General features: G+C 41.8%; 2 protein-coding genes across 4 annotated transcripts in view; one reads left to right on the plus strand and one right to left on the minus strand.

The window, feature by feature from the left end:
* The window catches only part of ABCB11 (ATP binding cassette subfamily B member 11), an 81,086-nt gene that overhangs the window by 51,343 nt on the left and 11,917 nt on the right, over positions 1-17,826 (minus strand). The window lies entirely within an intron of this gene.
* On the plus strand, positions 6,629-17,217 carry DHRS9 (dehydrogenase/reductase 9). 2 transcript variants are annotated; one of them, XM_053409028.1, is made up of 6 exons: positions 6,629-6,787; positions 10,034-10,260; positions 12,360-12,711; positions 14,788-15,046; positions 15,919-16,082; positions 16,730-17,217. In XM_053409028.1, the coding sequence occupies exons 2-6, from the start codon at positions 10,252-10,254 to the stop codon at positions 16,954-16,956; spliced, it is 1,011 nt and encodes a 336-aa protein (XP_053265003.1). In that variant the 5' UTR covers positions 6,629-6,787; positions 10,034-10,251; the 3' UTR covers positions 16,957-17,217. The 2 variants fall into 2 exon arrangements, with proteins under 2 accessions (XP_053265003.1, XP_053264996.1); XM_053409021.1 differs by lacking the exons at positions 6,629-6,787; positions 10,034-10,260 and having other exon boundaries at positions 12,324-12,711.

Genomic DNA, 17,826 nt, shown 5'->3' on the forward strand with positions numbered 1-17,826 from the left:
ACAAAATTTATTTATTTACCGACTTCCGGGTTAGCGCCATCAGCTAATGGCGGATTCCCTCCGAGCTCCGGAGGGAATCGGCTCCACAGGATTAGGGTCTTACCGCTGCGGCGACGCGGGGACCCTTAAAAATCACAGGCGGTGAAGCCTGTGAACCTGGTGACTCGGCGGGCACCATTTGCGCCCCCCGACCTGCGAAGGAGCCTTTTTAAAGGCTTCGGAACGGGGGACGGGGTGAGCGGCGCGGTGCTGAGAGTCGACTGCTTCTCCTGTGGAGTGAAGCTGCGCTGCCATGGCCGGAGAGCGCTGACTTCTTCTTGTGATTTGGACTTTAAAATAACAACCCGTGAGTATTACGGAAATTGGATTTCTAAGGAAATTTTTCTTTCGTGAATTAGGCACGATCGGGGAAGGCGTAAACAGGAAGTCCGTCTCCCCGTCCTGTAAACAATCTAAAGCAAGGACCTGCTAACTAAGGTCGAGAGAATTCTTTCTTTTATTATTGGGTAAAAGACATTAATTTCACGATTTGGCACTAGAAGAAATTTTACTGGGGGATAAGAGCTAATTTTGGGAGCTGAAGTGCCACCCCCCCCCCGACCCGGGAGTGATCCGCGAGAGAGCCTGTTGAAAAGACATTGAAGAGTTTGACAGCTGTCAAATTAGCTGTCAAGCTGTCAAGACGGAAAAAGAGAACTTTGTTTCTGCTGCTTCTGCTGGCTATATTTGTTACAATTTGACTATACTTTGTTGAAAATAAGGAAGAACTGATACAAACTAATTTGACTTTTGGATTTTAACTGGAAGGAATACTAAGTAACCAAAATCCCTCTAGAGGGGATTTTGGGACATTACAAGAATGGCTGAAGGAGGGAAAATTCAGGCTGAATTGGACAGAGTGTTTCTTCTCTTGGGAAAGTTACAAGGCCAAATTGATGTTTTGGCTACAAATGTTGCAACTCTGGACTTAACAGTAAACAAATCCATTGAATTTGATAAGGAATTGACTCAGGAAGCCCATGCAGCTGGACAAGAAGAGAAACTTGAGAGTTTTGAGAGTGTGAAGAAAGAGATATATGTTGTTTCTGAGGAAAAGGAAGGAGGAGATGTAATGTTGCAGATGACAAAGGAGAGCCAGAGGCCTGACATGATGGTTACAAAGGAAAATAAGAACTTGATGGTGAAAATTTGGTCTGAATTGGAGACTGAAGAATGGAGAGATCTCCTTATGTGGAGATCGGAAGACCCAAGGATTAAAAATTTGATTAAGGTGGAAGTTGGAGCTTTGGGGACATTTGGACTTGAAAGGAGTAAGAAACAAGATTCAGGCTCCACTTTTAAGTATGGAGGTCTGGCTGGAAGAAACATGGACCCTATTGGACTTGTGCTTCTCCGAGATTTGGTGTTTAATACCAAGGACTATCAAAAAAACCAGCAGAGAGGAACTGAGAGAGAATTAAGAGCCTCAGACGTGAGATCTCCAGGCTGATAGTAGATTGATTGATGGATGTTTGTTGGGGATTGAAACCGGGAAAGGGGGGGTGGAGTTTGGGAATCCAAAGGGTGTATAATTATAATCTGTTTTGTTTTTACTTTTGTTATCTGTTTGAGAATTGAGGAAATCGTGGAAGGGAATTTAGGCCGACTTTAGAAAAAGGTTTTAAGAATAAGCACTGATGTATTACTATTGATGTTTATAAGGCAAAAGTGGTTTTTTAAAATGAACTAAATATAAAAAGGTTAAAAATTAGGGATAAGAACTTGTTGAACCAACAATTTGAATTGGAATACAAGAGGGGGAGGTGTGGGGAAGTCAGGGAAATATGTTATTGAAAATAAGGATTGTGAATTCTATGTGTTTTTAAACTTTTTTCTTTTTTCTTTTTTGATTTTTTAATGTATTACAATGGAAAATTTTAATAAATATTTTTTAAAATTTTTTTTATTTATTTACCTAATTTATATTTTGCCCTTAATCTGAAGATCTCAGGGCAGTTCACAAGATAAAAATACAGGATAAAAAGCACAAAATAAATAGTTCAAAGAAAAACAAAATAATAACCTCCCTCTCCCACAAACACATTTAAAAGACCGTAGAATATGAATCAACCAAAATTCCTAGCATAAAAGGGTAATGTGTTTATCATTCCTGACAGACTGTACTATTATTGTTCCCTGATGGACAGTATAGTTTGGTTCTATGTTTGCTGAAACTTGCATATTTGATTCATCCTGTAGCTCAGATTGGAGACCTCACTGGTTTATTAACAGGGTTCTGTACTAATGGTGGGTCACAGGGGGGCCAACCTGAACAAAACATTTGGGGGGGGTCCCAGGCAAGCCCCACCTCACATAATCGATCACAAGACACGGTGTACACACAGCATTGGAATGACAATGCATAGCTCTCAACGTTTCCCTTTTTTAAAAGGGAAATTCCCTTATTCCGAATAGGATTCCTCACAAGAAAAAGAAAAAGTTGACAGCTATGTGACAATGCCTATCATGGGAGGGGGGGCTTTCCCCCTCAAATATTTTTTTTTGGGGGGGTCAAAGGGACTTTGGCCCCTAGGAGTTGGCTCCTATGGTGGGTCAAAAGTTCAGCAGATGGCTGATATATTTTTTTACCTGGGGAGCATGGAGCTATTTAGTGGGCAAAAGGGGCCACTCATCCCCCTTATGTCTTTTTTGTGGCTCTTACAAGAGTTTCAAAATGGCAGCAGCAGTCCTGCTGGTGCTTATCTTGATGACCGCCAGCTGGTAGCTGTGGAACCACTGGTCTCACCATTCAGCAAAGTGACGTGGCGTGTGAGGGTTGAGGTTAGTAGCGGCAGTCTCCTGCCGTTTCCTCGTGAGCTCCCTCGCCATTCGCTATGTTGAAAAAGAGAACTGTGAGTGCTATGCGGCCTGCTCAGTAACCCTAAGCTAGCCTTCTGTGGTAGAAAATGGCAGCGCTGAAGTAAGAGTCCACTTCCAGTTCAGTCAGCTTCTTCAGAGATTGCTGCAGGAAGCAAAATCGCTTTGGCCTAGAATGCCATGTTTTGCCTAGAATGGCAGAGGTGTCCTACAATGAAGTTGGAAATGGGGAGACTTAACCTTGAGAGATGTAAACAAGCATTGTTTAGGATGCCAATGGTGCCAGCCAGAAGGAGGTTTTTGTCTTGCCAGAGCTGATAACCAACCAGAGCAGGGCTTACTGTGTTCCCCAAGATGTTGCTGGACATGATTCCTATGATGTCCATTGGCCATGCTGACTGAGACTGATAGGAGGTGGAATCCAGGTTACCAGTTTGTTTCGTTTTGTTTCTCCCGCCCTCCATTTTGCAATGGAACTCCCATGGTGGCTCACAAAAATATAACACCACCATTAAAATACAGTAATTTTAAATAATTGGCTAAATTATTTAATTCACTTGAAGGAAGTATTACTCATTTACACCAATACTGTGACCTTTGACTCTGGACTGTGTGTTTCGTAGCTGAGGAAACACGAGTGTGACTCACTGCCAAACTGAATGCACCTGTACAACATAAATGACTTATGTAATCAACAATGTGACTCACGAGATCTGCAATTTGTTTATGACTTGAGTCAGAAGGCACTCATTGTGATGCCTTAATTTAAAAAGTCAAAAGGTGGTTCTGTGCAGGAATCATCTTTAGAAGATTGCCAGGGAAGAAGGAGAGAGAGAGAGAGAGAACACAACAAGTTTTTGGACTAGCTGTACTTGTAAGGCGCACCTTTAACAGCCAACCTGCCAACATATTTTCTTCGACTGAGTAGGTAGGTACCAATTCCATATTTGGGATGCAAGCATTTTACTAATTGGTGTAATGTAGTGGCTGTAAAAGTGTGAGTTATGAGATGGTGATCCTGTGGTTCAAATTTCCATACTGTCATGGACTCACCTGGGAGCCTTATACAAGCCAAAGCAACAAAGAGTATTGTAGCACCTAAAAAAAGCCCAACAAACGTACGTAAGCTGTTGTGGGCTTTTAAGTCAGCCATAGCCTCCTAGACACCCAGTCCCTTGTAACGCAGGGACAATAATGTTGCTGTACCACAAAGGGTTATTGCAATGACAGGGATAATGCATAGCAAGTACTTTGGGAACTTAGGGCAACCCGCTACGTAATTATTATTGTTATTAATTATTCTAACTTCTCCTTACTGATATGGATAGCCTCACTTAACAGGATAGAAGATGAAGCATACTGTATGTGCATGTCGGTCTGTCTGACTATCCACCCATCCTTCTCGCTGGGTTGTGAACAATTAAATCATGCCAGTTTTACAGGGGCTAGGTACCACCTGTAAAACATCTTCATAATGTTTTCTTTGACAGTAATGCATGCGGTGAAATTAATATCTGATTTCCAAGGTTTTTCCCAATGATTTAATGAAATCACATATCAATGGGTATGACTGACTGCCATCGATTGTTTCAATGGGTCTACTCTATTATTTACTTATTATTATTGTTGTTGTTGCTTATTATTTCCTTTAATACTTATAAATGCTGTTGAAAAAGGAAGGAAGGAAGGAAGGAAGGAAGGAAGGAAGGAAGGAAGGAAGGAGAGATTCTTCCAAATTATTGCCTGGCAACCCTACTCTGATGCCACCTTTCCCATGACATACACACATGCCCTTACACTCCCTCACTCATGCAATGGGAAACATGTGAAATTTGCCACCCCACTTTTCTGGTTTCGTCTGCTCTTTCAGCCAGCTCTCTGGCCTTGCAGTGCTGCTTTTAAACACCAGGTATGTCTACTGCAGGTCTTTATTTATTTTTTATTTTTTAATGTTGCAATACATATATGAAATCTTTACATAATAATACATATACATTATATTCGTAAATTCATTATGTACCAACATTTACCCATTTCTTATTTCTTGCCCTGCGTCTTCCCTCCACCCGTGCGTGACTTCCTTGTTATTGTTTTGTAACTTTATTATTGAGATTGTATTTTTGTATCTTAATAATTAAACATTCAATCTTATATATCTGCTTAGCTTAGCTTAACTCAACTTTCTGAAATCAGTCTATACACATCAATAAATTCTTGTTGGAGCATCTTTTGCTCATGTATTCTTCTACACATTTCCATTCCTGTTTGAGATTTTGATTAGATTGCATTCTAATTGTTGCCGTCATTTTTGCTAATTCAATCATTTCAAAAAAATTATGTTGCCAATCTTTCAGTGTTGGTACTTCTTCTGATTTCCCATTTTTTGCAATCAATAACCTTGAGGCAGCTGTTGCATATAAAAAGATTCTCTTCATGTCTTTGGGGATGTCATTTGTTATAATTCCTAAAAGGAATGTTTCCAGCTTTTTATCAATTGTTGTTTTAAAGATTTTTTTTCAGTTCCTCATGTATATTTCCCCCCCAAATTTTGATTTTATCACATCCCCACCAGACATGATATAAGGATCACACTGATACTTTACATCTCCAACACAGATTCAATGTTAATTTATAAAACTTAGCCAGTTTTACAGGGGCTAGGTACCACCTGTAAAACATCTTCATAATGTTTTCTTTGACAGTAATGCATGCGGTGAAATTAATATCTGATTTCCAAAGTTTTTCCCAATGATTTAATGAAATCACATATCCTGCAGGTCTTTAATGCCTATCTGATAGGCAAAGCCCCATTTGCTAAATTTCTAAATAATCATTGCATCACCCCCTGAATTTCTACCTCTTAAAAGAGGTTGGGATGGGGAGAGACCCAACAACTCCTGATTCAACAAAAAGCCTTTGTCAAGAGCTTAGGAGAAAAAGATCCCAAGGGATGAACATGGTAGGGCTCTGCTAAATTGTTGGGTTCATTTTCTCCAGGCTCCTGGGAGGAAGCGAGGATTAGGAAGGGACTCGGTTCAGTTCAGATTTAAAAGCGAACCTACCTACTTCACATTTTCAAAAACAATATGCAAGCCGAAACACAGCTGTCTTTTGAAATGTGCCCTGATCCACATTTTGTGATGCAGTTCTCCTGCCAAATGATGTATACAAAAATTATTGTAGTACAGGGAAAGGGAGGGAGGGAGGAAGGGAACAGGGGTTGGACCATGAGCATCCATGAAGGGGATGAGCAGTCCCTTCCCACTAGTAAACCATAATTCCCAGAATTCTTTGTTAAACCAGAGTATGTTTCTAGCCTTTGTAGACCCTGAGATATGGGACAAAACGTACAATTGCTGTTTGTCTTTCTTTTGTGCGTGAAGCTACCCTGCTCTTCCCCCTTTCAAGTGTTTTACTCCCCACTGGAATGGTGCCTGTGGACACCCATAAATGGAAGAATTTGGAGAGGAACCAAGGAAGAGGGGAGTCAGAGAGAAAAAAGAATATAAAGGAAAGGAAGAAGGAAGCAATTTAGAATGAAAGATAAAGCTAGGAAGAAAGTAGATGTGGGTTGCATTGCTGTGTGTGTGTGTGTCCATGCATGCGCGTGCGCACACCCACCCAAGGATGAGTATGAGAGAGAGGTGTGTTTGTTTCTAGGAATGTTGGCTCATTTCCTTGAGTGATCTGCTTTGCAAGGGCATGTGATCTTCACTCCATGGATTCATAGGATTTGTGACATCACTAGAGCTTGCCTTGTGACATCACCAGGCCCTGCCATGTGAGCCTCAGGCTTTTGGATGCTGGAGACCAGGGAACCTCAAGGGCACTAGATCTGCTACATTCGCTCTGCCCTGCCAGGGAAGGAACATGGGAGTTGTGTCAGCAACCGCTGGGTGGATCCAACAGTCAGCTCCTTACAATCACAAGGGTGACTATTCTTGTTGTCATCTCCTTCATGATCAGTGTAGCTCACCTCTAAGTGTACGTAGCTCAACGACAACCTTCTTCCTCAGATCAGGACATCAAACAAGAAAAATTAGCATGGCATAATCTCAGAGAGGGTTGAAAACTGAAGTCCACATCTTTCTAGGTCACGATACCGTTAGAGGGGAAGAAACGAGTGTACATCTCGACCCTGATTTTAAACAACATTTGGATTTCTGAGACTATTTCACCCTTTCTGTGTGCTAAGTTGTAATTTCTTTTTTATTCAGTCAGCAAGCTACAGAGCGGTCAAAGAAAACCCCTAACTACAGAAAAGCATGTGTGAGACCAGGAAAAGAGCAATTGAGACACTCTTTCCAATCCAAAATTGTATGGCACGTAGAGGGCTCTTAAAATACAATATGAGAGGCTTTCATATTTTATTTTATTTTATTTTATTTTTTAAAAAAGTATTAGTTTCATGTAATCCAGAATTTGTAAAAGAAAATTCTCAGAAAGGAGGCATTGGAATGTGGCAGTAGACTAACCGAACCACTTATCTCAGACCTGATTTATTGTAAATTAAAGCAAAACCGAAGCATCTAAATAAGCCAAGGAAGAGCTCTGCTCATTTATCTGTTCTCCAAAAAAGTTTCCTGTGCAAATGCAGGTCAGTGCCTTGACTGCCAGATTCAACATGCACTGTTAAGATATGGGAATATGATCTGAGGCACTATTCCTGGCAGGTGTAGGTGTTGAATGGGCATTCCAGGATAAACTTGGAGATGAAAAGGGAAACTCCTAAATTTACATGGATTCTTAAAAGGAAATGCTGGTAGGTGAAGCCAGAGCCAATGAAAAGAAGAGCTAGCCCGATTGGTTGTAAGATCATAGAATCTTAGAGTTGGAAGGGACCCCAAGGGTCATCTAGTCCAACCCCCTGCAGTGCAGGAATCTCAGCTAAAGCATCCGTGACAGATGACCATCCAACCTCTGCTTAAAAGCCTCCGAGGAAGGAGAGTCCAGCACCTCTTGTCTGTTCCACTGTCAAACAGGTCTTACTGTCAGAACGTTCTTCCTGATGTTGAGTCAGAATCTCCTTTCTTGTAGCTTTAATCCATTGGTTCGAGTCCTGCCCTGCAGAGCAGGAGAAAACAAGCATACTCCCTCTTCCATGTCACAGCCCTTAAGATATTTGAATGTAGCTATCATATCTCCTCTCAGTCTCCTCTTTTCCAGGCTAAACATACCCAGCTCCTTCAAGCGTTCTTCAAGGCAGGTTTTTGATGAGGTGGTTCTCCATTAGCCCTAATTGTCTCCACTGGCTCTTGCAGACTGTTAAGTACCGTATTTTTTGCTCTATAAGACTCACTTTTTCCCTCCTAAAAAGTAAGGGGAAATGTGTGTGCGTCTTATGGAGCGAATGCAGGCTGCGCAGCTGTCACAGAAGCCAGAACAGCAAGAGGGATTGCTGCTTTCACTGCGCAGCGATCCCTCTTGCTGTTCTGGCTTCTGAGATTCAGAATATTTTTTTTCTTGTTTTCCTCCTCCAAAAAATAAGTGTGTCTTGTGGTCTGGTGTGTCTTATAGAGCGAAAAATACGGGTACTTTGTGTATAGCAAAAAAAAAAAAAAGGTTTGTGTGATTAAAGTGGATTAAAACGCTTTGTTGCCCTTGTGCAAAAAAACACCACTTTTTGCAGTTAGGAAAGTGATGAAGAAATGCCTTGAACAGCGTGGAATGCATGAATGATTGATTGGTGAGAAGGTGAATATACGGCCTGTAAGCAAATCAGAGTGAATGTAAAAAGGGATTGGACAGATTTGTGGAGATATGAGGATATGAATGGCTACTGGTCCAGTCTCAGAGGCAGTACAGCTCTGAACACTGGCTCCTTGGGATTGTGAGCAGGAAAAGGTCTCTTGCGCTCGGGTCTTGGTATCTGGTTGGCTGCTGTGAGAACAGAATGCTGGACTAGATGGGTCTCTGGTTTAATCCAGCAGCCAGGCTCCTCTTATATGTGTTTGAAAAGAGAACAGAGAGTTTTAAAGGGTTTCCCCTTCCCTGAAGAAGTGAGAGGAGACTGAGAAGCATTTATCCTTCTTCCATTTAAAAAAAGAGGAAGTAATGAAGCTGAGAAACCTTACTTGTCTGAGAAAAGCTGCCTGGATGATCTAAAATAAATTTTAGATAAAAAAAAATGGGGGGTTTTGAAACAAACGGAAGTTGAGGAATGTCATGCTACTTGGGGAGGATATAAGCTTCTAAGAACAGAGCCTATTCAATTGCGGCTCTGAAGTTGTAGCAGGCACACCCTTCAAGAGAGGTGTGCCTGTGTTCCTCCTGGGTCTCCTTTCGAAGGCAAGTGAAAACATTCTTATTTCACCAGGCGTTTGGGATGTATCTGGAGGTGTGCTTTAACTGTTGCTCTGTTATCAACAACTTTCGTAACTGTGTATCTGCATGCAAACTGTTCTGGGGGTGGAAATGGTATGGAATGTTCAATATTTGCAGGGAATGACACAATTGGTGGGTTATTTTCCTTGCAGGGTAGAACAAATTTATACGTTTGTTTGTTTGTTTGTCTGTCGTTTTAAAATTCTTGTTTATTTATTTTAAATAGCGCTATAACACCCCTTGCCAAATTTGGATTCAGGATAGTTTGCACTGACTTCCAGATGTCGTTGGATTCCCAACTCCTGTCATAGCAGACCATTGTTCATGCTGGCTGGAGCTGAAGGGTCATAGATTCTCTGCCCTTGTTTTACAGCATTAACAGTGCAACCCTATACATGCCTACTCGGAAGTAGCTTCCATTGAGTTCAGTGGGTTTTCTTCCAGAATCGCAGTCAAAAATGTCAGAAAGCTATAAACTATACAATTAAAAAAAACACCCAACTACAGTGGTACCTCGGGTTAAGAACTTAATTTGTTCCGGAGGTCCGTTCTTAACCTGAAACTGTTCTTAACCTGAAGCACCACTTTAGCTAATGGGGCCTCCTGCTGCAGCCGCGCCGCCAGAGCACAATTTTTGTTCTCATCCTGAAGCAAAATTCTTAACCTGAGGTACTGTTTCTGGGTTAGCGGCTTCTGTAACCTGAAGCATCTGTAACCCGAGATACCACTGTACTTGTTATGTTATGAGAGGCTCATAACATACTAGTCCGTAGCGAGTGTTGCAAACTTATTTCAGATCTGTGCGAGCTTACTAAAGAGCAGCTATATTGTTCTGTAATTATTTCACCAATAGGTTGACTGCATCTTTGCGAGTGAAATTCCGGAGGAAGTGAGGACAGACAGCCGCATCTACCTATTCTATTCTGCAACATCGTGTGTGCAATGTCCTGCTTTTAAAATGAGTCCTGCCACACAGAGGGAACTAATCTGAGAAGATAAGCAAACAGCATATTGATCCTGCCAGATCATATAGGAGGAGAAACACCCTTTCCCTAAGGAGCCACAGCCAGCATGACAGAGGTAAATGTATAGATGGACTCTGTTTTGTTTTGCAACTCTTTAGTTTTCAGCCAGCCTCCGAAACAGGTGATTGCTTTATGCTGCTGTAAGTCTATGCGTACAAGTGATCTGAAGCCATGACACTGAAGAAGTCAAGCTAGCAACGCCTTCAGCCGCACTGCAGAATTAGGGCAAGAAATGGGTGTACACAAGTCTGAGCTAACCTGTGAAATCTCTTGATGGCCTTGGTCAAATGATTCTTTCCCAACCTCAGTTGCCTCTCTCTGATGCGATGATACTGATGTCCTGCCTCACAGAGTAGTTGTGAGGATCGGTGAAGTAATAGTTGTAATTAATTCGGTGCCATGGAAATGTTCCAGGCATGCTCGTTCCAGGCTGACGGCATAAGGTGGAGCCAGCATGCAGAATGAGCTAAGCACAGCTGGGTCTGGAAAGTGTGCATGAAAATGCATTTAGACTAGGGAGGGCGACTTGAACAGATGCATAGGTTAGGCAAAACTGCATTAAAAAGTGCATATTTTGAGAAATTCGCGTTAAAAAGCTGGTGAACTTTTCATAACGGCATTCCCCCCCCCCAAAATAAATAAATAAATAAATAAATATCACAGGCTGATGCAGAAATGTTAGAAACATATATAATTGTAGTGTTGGAGGTGACCCCAAGGGCCCTCCGCTCCAGCCCCCTGCAATGCAGGAATATGCCGGTGGCCCAGATGGGGATCGAACCAGCGACAAAGGTGGTGTTAGCACCATGCTCTAACCAACTGAGCTAACTGTCATTTGTGGCAAACTGAATTTAAGACTGGGAAAAGTGTGAAACTGAGAGAAACTGAAATTGGCAGAGTTGTACATCCCTAGATCCTGCCAGTGCCTGAGTGGGGATGTTCAGGAAGCCCCATATAATAAGATACCTTGAGTTCAAAGGAAGAAATGTAGGGTATAAATACTCCCTCCCTAGAAATGCTAGGCTGGCTCCCTCCTTGCTGCCCTTCTGCTGGCAGCTGAAGACTTCCTTCTTCCTACAGGCTTTTAGGGACTGACTGCTCTGAATGAAAATTTCATTGTAATTATCTGTATGTTTTTAATAATAATAATAATAAATTATTTATATCCTGCCCTCCCCAGCCAAAGCCGGGCTCAGAGCAGCTAACAATAGAGCTTATATATGTGTGTATATATGTGTGTGTGTGTGTGTGTGTGTGTGTGTGTGTGTAGTTTTAATTCTATTAATATTTAATTCCCCCCCCCCATGTTTTAAACTGTTCCTATTTTTACTGTAAGCTGCCTTGAGTCCCTGTCAGGGAAAAAGGCAGGATGTTAATGATAACACTAATACTAATACTAATGTAGTCAATAGAACAGATATCATACAATACATAAGCACAAGTTGCTCCAAATCTTACCTTACATCCTTCATTAATTCACTGGCCACTATTTCTCAGTCTCAAAACCTGTTGCTTCAATAATAATAATACAGTGGTACCTCGGGTTAAGTACTTAATTCGTTCTGGAGGTCTGTTCTTAACCTGAAACTGTTCTTAACCTGAAGCACCACTTTAGCTAATGGGGCCTCCCGCTGCTGCTGCACCGCGGCCGGAGCACGATTTCTGTTCTCATCCTGAAGCAAAGTTCTTAACCTGAGGTACTATTTCTGGGTTAGCGGAGTCTGTAACCTGAAGCGTATGTAACCTGAAGCGTATGTAACCCGAGGTACCACTGTATTGACCTACCTTACAGAGTGGTTGTTAGGATTGGCAAGATTATTTTCAGCCCAACCCCATTGTATGCTATATTTCAGATTCTGTTGCGTTCAAGGGACTTTACTCCCCATATACAGCCTGACTGAGAGGCCACAAGTCTGTGGTGCTTCCTAACTACTTAAAACTTCCACACTCTGATGAATGCAAAGTGACCATTTTATTTACTGGCCCCCAGGGAAGCTTTCCTTATTTTAACAGAAGTTAAAGGCTGGTGATGGAAAGTGAGAATGGCTCTCCGTGTTGCCCCCGCTTTTTATTTCCTTTAGATTTTCACGGTCAGGAAATGATGCTAATGGCAGGGAAATGCCTGTTGTAACGTGTCTTTCTGTCTCTTTCAAGGAGGAAATGGAAGATAGCGGTCTCGAAGTCGGACTTTTTTACTACGTGTTGATGTGGTTTGTCATCTGCTTCGTCTGGTGGAAATGGAGAGCAGGGCAGAAGTTAAAAGATATGTACCTTGTAGGGAAATATGTGTTCATCACCGGCTGTGACTCTGGATTTGGAAAGCGGGCAGCCAAAACCTTCGATAAGAAAGGTTTTCAAGTGATTGCTGCCTGCCAGACTCAACAGGGAGCCGCAGAGCTGAAAGCAGAGACTTCCAGGCACCTCCACGCTGTGCTACTGGACGTGACAAACACAGAGAACATCAAATCAGTTACGGAATATGTTAAGAAAGAAGTAGGGGATAAAGGTAGGTGATGGGCACCTGAACTCTTCCCCAAATCTACTAAATAGACCCCCAGAGGGCTCCTGCACATTTAAGAGAAGCATGGAATTGGGGCTGCTGTAAAGGAGGAAGGCTTGGCGCACAGAATTTCTGCTTCTGTTCAGCCTTAAAGATATAGCCTCCAGGTACATATCTGCTAACCTGCACAAAAAGCCAATGAATTGTTTTGGTATTTCTTAGGTTTTTCCTTTCCTTCTTAAAGCAAGTTTTTAATTAAACTTACGGTTTGGGGTATAAAGTGATCACCGTGCATTGTGGCTTCTGTCCACTGGGTGAGGGCTCATCCACACTTCTGCTTGCCCCATGCCTCGAAAGCATGGGTCCAAGTGGTTTTCCTGCTTTTTCCCAGGGAAAATCCCCTGTTTAGTGCTAAATAGAAGCAAACATCAATCTGGAGGAATGCCCAAATTGCCATTTGCTCCGATTGAGCACTAAAGAGCAGCTTTTCCTGGGGGAAAGCGGTGGGGCAAGAGGAAGTGTGGATACCTCCTGTGTCTCTTAGGTCCAGACTTGAAATTATTTGTACATATAATTGTTGGTAAGTCTTTCATCCACTGTTTTGTGCAGAGTGAGCTCTCTCCCCCCCTTCCTGTTTCCACAGCCTTCATGTTTTAAAAGCATAGAAAGGAAATTTGAAGTAGGTTGTGCAATGATGTGGCAGAGTGTGGGTGAGGCTGTAAAATTCTAAAACTTATTAAGAGGCTTGTTGAACAAAATGTGGCTTACTTCTGAGTAGGTATGGGGGTAATAGCATGTGAACAGTAGAGAAAGCGGTGATGATTACAGGGAAATTGCAGGCATTTTAAAATTACAGCTTTTTACTGTTGTAAGCTTAGTGTTGTAACTCAATGTTGTAATTTAGTTTAGCCACTGCCACACAAACTTTGACTCTTATTAGGAGCAGTATTGGCTATGGCAGGGTAGAAATAAAAACGGTGGTCTTATTTTTAATAAGGGTATCCTCAGGAATTCTTCCAGGGTTGGGGGACGGTAGAATACCAAAATGATAGGAATGTATGAAATGACATGGAGAAAGGGGATAAATAAGTCTTTTTTCCCTCCAATCTCATAACGCTAGCACTCTAGAATAATCGCTCCCATAAGAGGCAATGACGGCCACCATCTTGGATGGCTTTAAAACAGGATTGGACAGTTCCTTGGAGGACCAGGCTGTCAATGGCTACTAAGAACAATAACTATATTCTCCCTCCACTGTTGAAAGCACTGCAGTCTGCGTCTGAATACCAATTGAAGGAAACCACAGGGGCAGATAGTGTTGTTTTGTGTTCAGGCCCTGACCATGGGTTTCCCATGGGCACCTGGGTTGCCACTGTGAGAACAGGATTCTGGCCTGATCCAGTAGGTTCTTGTTATGGTCCTGGTGAGCAGGCTAGTTTCTCATAAACCAACCAACAAAAAAACGAGAAGAATACCTGCCTGATTTTGAAACACTTTAAAGTTGCTCTTTTTAAGGTCAAGCCGCTGTTCGTGATTTGGATTTGATGTTAACTACGTCCTGCGTTGGGGAGGCACTTTACTATTTTATATGACAAGCTCCCTCATATGACAGGATGCAGACCGAAGTATTGCTTTAGTGAGTGAGCAATTACGTGTATGTGTGGAGATAATTGTCCTGTTCAGAGCTTTCACATTGCCCTCATAATATTACAATCCTTTTCAGCAATGGCAATGCACACATTCATCAGTGAGTTTCTGCCTGATGAAATGTCAAGTGGTGTGCATGCGTGTGTGAATTAGCCCTCGCTCACTCAGACTAAAGAGTTCAGAGTAAAGAAATGGCATGATTGTGAATTGCTACCAATTAACATAGCTGGGTTACTGCTACGACCTTTCTGTTTTTACGTAGATGTAATGATATTTATATACCATTATGATGATGATCTTATTCTCTGCCTTTTGAATAATGATGATAATGGGGATGTTAAATCACAGAAATCAATTTCTCCAAAAAAGTTTCATTCTCAGACATAATAAATTATCTTTTTATTTGTTTTTTTAAATCTCTCCCCCCCCCCATAGGTCTGTGGGGCCTGATCAATAATGCAGGAATTATGGGAGTATCAGCACCAACTGACTGGCTGACCATCGAGCACTATAAAGCACCAATTGATGTTAATCTAATAGGCCTCATCAATGTTACTTTACACATGCTGCCATTGGTGAAGAAGGCAAAGGGAAGGATAATAAACGTAACCAGTGTTGGAGGTGTTCTACCAATATGCTCAGGTGGTTATTGTCCATCCAAATATGGGGCAGAAGCATTCACCGACAGTTTAAGGTAAAGTGATAGCTAATGGATGGCCTTCATAATGCATGTATGATTCAACCCAAACTGAGCATGGGTTCAGTGCCTGCATGCAGGGGATAAAACTGGGCTTAGTAGAATTCTGTTTCCAGCATGCCACTGCCCTCACCACCACTGACATCCATCCAAATCTATCTCTCATGCTACCTGAATCAGGGAGTCATCCAGCGAAATGGTACACCCATGAGACAGTGCTCCTTATATGTATCAGTTCAAAAACTAATGTAGTTCTTGGTCATCTGTTTTTTTACTCCACTTTCTCCACTTTTCCTACATTGCAAGATCGTACACAAGATATTAGTATATAAGACTTATTTGGATGTAAATCATGGGCTCCTCCTGCCCATGTTCTGTCTGGTGTCTGTTCACAAATGATATCTTACTTGAAACATAAGTGCACATCATGAAAAGGATTTGAAGGTCTGTGCTGAACATCTGAACCCAATGTCTTCTTGACTTGCATTGCGCGCATTAATTGTGAAGCAAGAACCAGTTACCAAGTTATTGCAGAGAATGGCCCAGATCCCTGGGATCTGGTGGAGCCATTAATATAAAATGAATGAAGAGATACAATCTGGTTTAAATGTCAAGGAGATAGGCAGGAGTTCATATGAGGACATGCATGATGGATCTCTTGCATTTGTGAGGTTTACCACAAGGACTCCAAAGGCATCCCATTACCTTGACTCATTTTATATAGAAACTGAGAAATTTCATTTATAAGATCATTGTGTTTGTGTGCAGAAACTATAATGTGCTGCTGACAGAATCTACATAGCGCTTTCTCTAAAAATCCGCCCAAATTATTGACCAAAATTAATGACAGCTTTTTACTTTCTTTGCAGACAGGACATGAAACAATTTGGAGTGAATGTTTCTTGCATTGAGCCAGGGCTGTTTAAAACAGGGCTTTCTGACAGAGACATGGTCATGAGACAAAAAATGGCTGTTTGGGACACTCTTCCTCAAACTATACAAAAGCAGTATGGTGAAAAATACTTAAAGGAAGGTAAGCCATGAGTTGCTTTGTTTTGTATTAATGGAGAAAGGGCCTAAACATAATACTGAAGTAGTCAGAAGTAGAGATGCCATCAAAGTTCACCCAAGCCTGGTTGAGAAATTAACTTCCAGGTTACTCAAAAAGGCACCTCAAAAAATAGGAGAACTCTTTGACTGAGTCAATATATGTCATGATTTTGTTTTAATATAGTGAATATGTCTCACTGAAAAAAATGAGAATAATAATTTAAAAAAGAGATCTTCTGCGGCTCGGATCAATATCTAGGGCAGAGAAGAGTTCCTAGAATTCAACCTGCTCTCATCTCCACCAGCCCATGGTCAAAGCACACTCCTAATCCTTCGCTTCATTTACCAGAGGTGAATGCAGTAGTGGCAACATGTGGTAGAAAGGAGGGAAGCTTTATTGCTTCCTTCCCTCAGCTTCATGCTCCACAGTATACATCATGACTGAAGAGATAGGAAGCCTTTTTATTTAACTGCAAGTAACAATATGGCAATGCTCTTTGCACAGTGCAAAACTAGCTCCATGTCAACAGTACTTCAAATAATTAAGAAAGAAGTGCACAGAATTAAGACTCTTGAAGCTTATTGCTGCATATATTTTACCTCCCTCTCCTGGTTTCATTCTCTCTGCAGATGCAGTAAAGAAGGAGAAACTAGTGAAGCTGTGTCAGAATACAGACCTCTCATTGGTTGTGAATTGCATGGAACATGCCTTAATGAGCAAATATCCAAAGGCCCGGTACAGTGCAGGCATGGATGCTAAGATTCTTTGGCTACCACTTTCAAAAATGCCATCGTTTGTGCAGGACTTTGTACTCATGAAGAACAAAGTTCAGCTACTTGACCCAAATGCTGTGTAAAATTGCATCCGAAAAAAACCTCCAGTTCGTGCTTTTTCAAGCTGTGCGTACCGAACAATGAAGATGAATACATCTGTGTTCACAGGTGATCAAGCATCCAGAGATGTTGGCAATAATTGCTTCTCTTTTCTTGTTTACCCCTTTTTTTAAAGAGCAGTTGTCATAAGGACTGCTTTGCCCAGTGGTAGTGAAGGCAGATCTAGATGATTCAGGCTTAGCATTTGCCAACTCAAATAAATCTTAGTGAATCGACCAGTCAAATATTGTTCGAGTAATAGTTTGAAATTATCAGTTTGTCAGAACGTTGTCAAAGTACACAGATAATTATGCCCGTTGCAAATACTACAACCTGTTAACAGAGCCCAGTTCCTCCTAAGAGCTCTACCCAACACCATGGAGGTATCTCTTTCTCCTCCCACAGAAAATATTATTGACTTCCCAGGAACTTACGACTTATCCCATTTTTCCTTAACAAACATTTTCTAGTGCTAAATGCCTCTGAGCATATTTCGGCTCTCTTTTCTTCCCAAAGGCAATAGATCTTTTGGGGGGATAGCTTCCAAGGGCCCCTGAGCATGTATAGAACATTTTTCCTTTCTGAAGAATATGTTACCTCACGTATCTGAAGACTGGAAGCTCATATCCCATGCTCCACCCCCAGGCTGTTTGGCTAGGGTGGTCTAAGGGGAAGCTAGTATAGCAGAAGTGTGCCAACTCCTTCCTGAATGAGTGGCTGGGCTGGCCGGCCCATGAGGCAAGCTGAGACTCCCAAATCAGTGGCCAAATGTCCTGGGCCGGCCCTAGTGAGCAATGAGTGATCCTGACTCTTGCAAAGCTGGTGAGTGAGGCATCCTTACTTCTCCCACCGCT

Source organism: Podarcis raffonei, chromosome 1 (assembly GCF_027172205.1).
Source record: "Podarcis raffonei isolate rPodRaf1 chromosome 1, rPodRaf1.pri, whole genome shotgun sequence".
Taxonomy (NCBI): domain Eukaryota; kingdom Metazoa; phylum Chordata; class Lepidosauria; order Squamata; family Lacertidae; genus Podarcis; species Podarcis raffonei.

Excerpts from the sequence above, each read along its gene's own strand:
- DHRS9 (XM_053409021.1), top strand. The coding sequence starts at position 12,324 with ATGCCTGTTGTAACGTGTCTTTCTGTCTCTTTCAAGGAGGAAATGGAA. Across the intron at positions 12,712-14,787 it reads GAAAGAAGTAGGGGATAAAG|GTCTGTGGGGCCTGATCAAT; the intron begins GTAGGTGATGGG and ends CCCCCCCCATAG. Across the intron at positions 16,083-16,729 it reads TGAAAAATACTTAAAGGAAG|ATGCAGTAAAGAAGGAGAAA; the intron begins GTAAGCCATGAG and ends TTCTCTCTGCAG.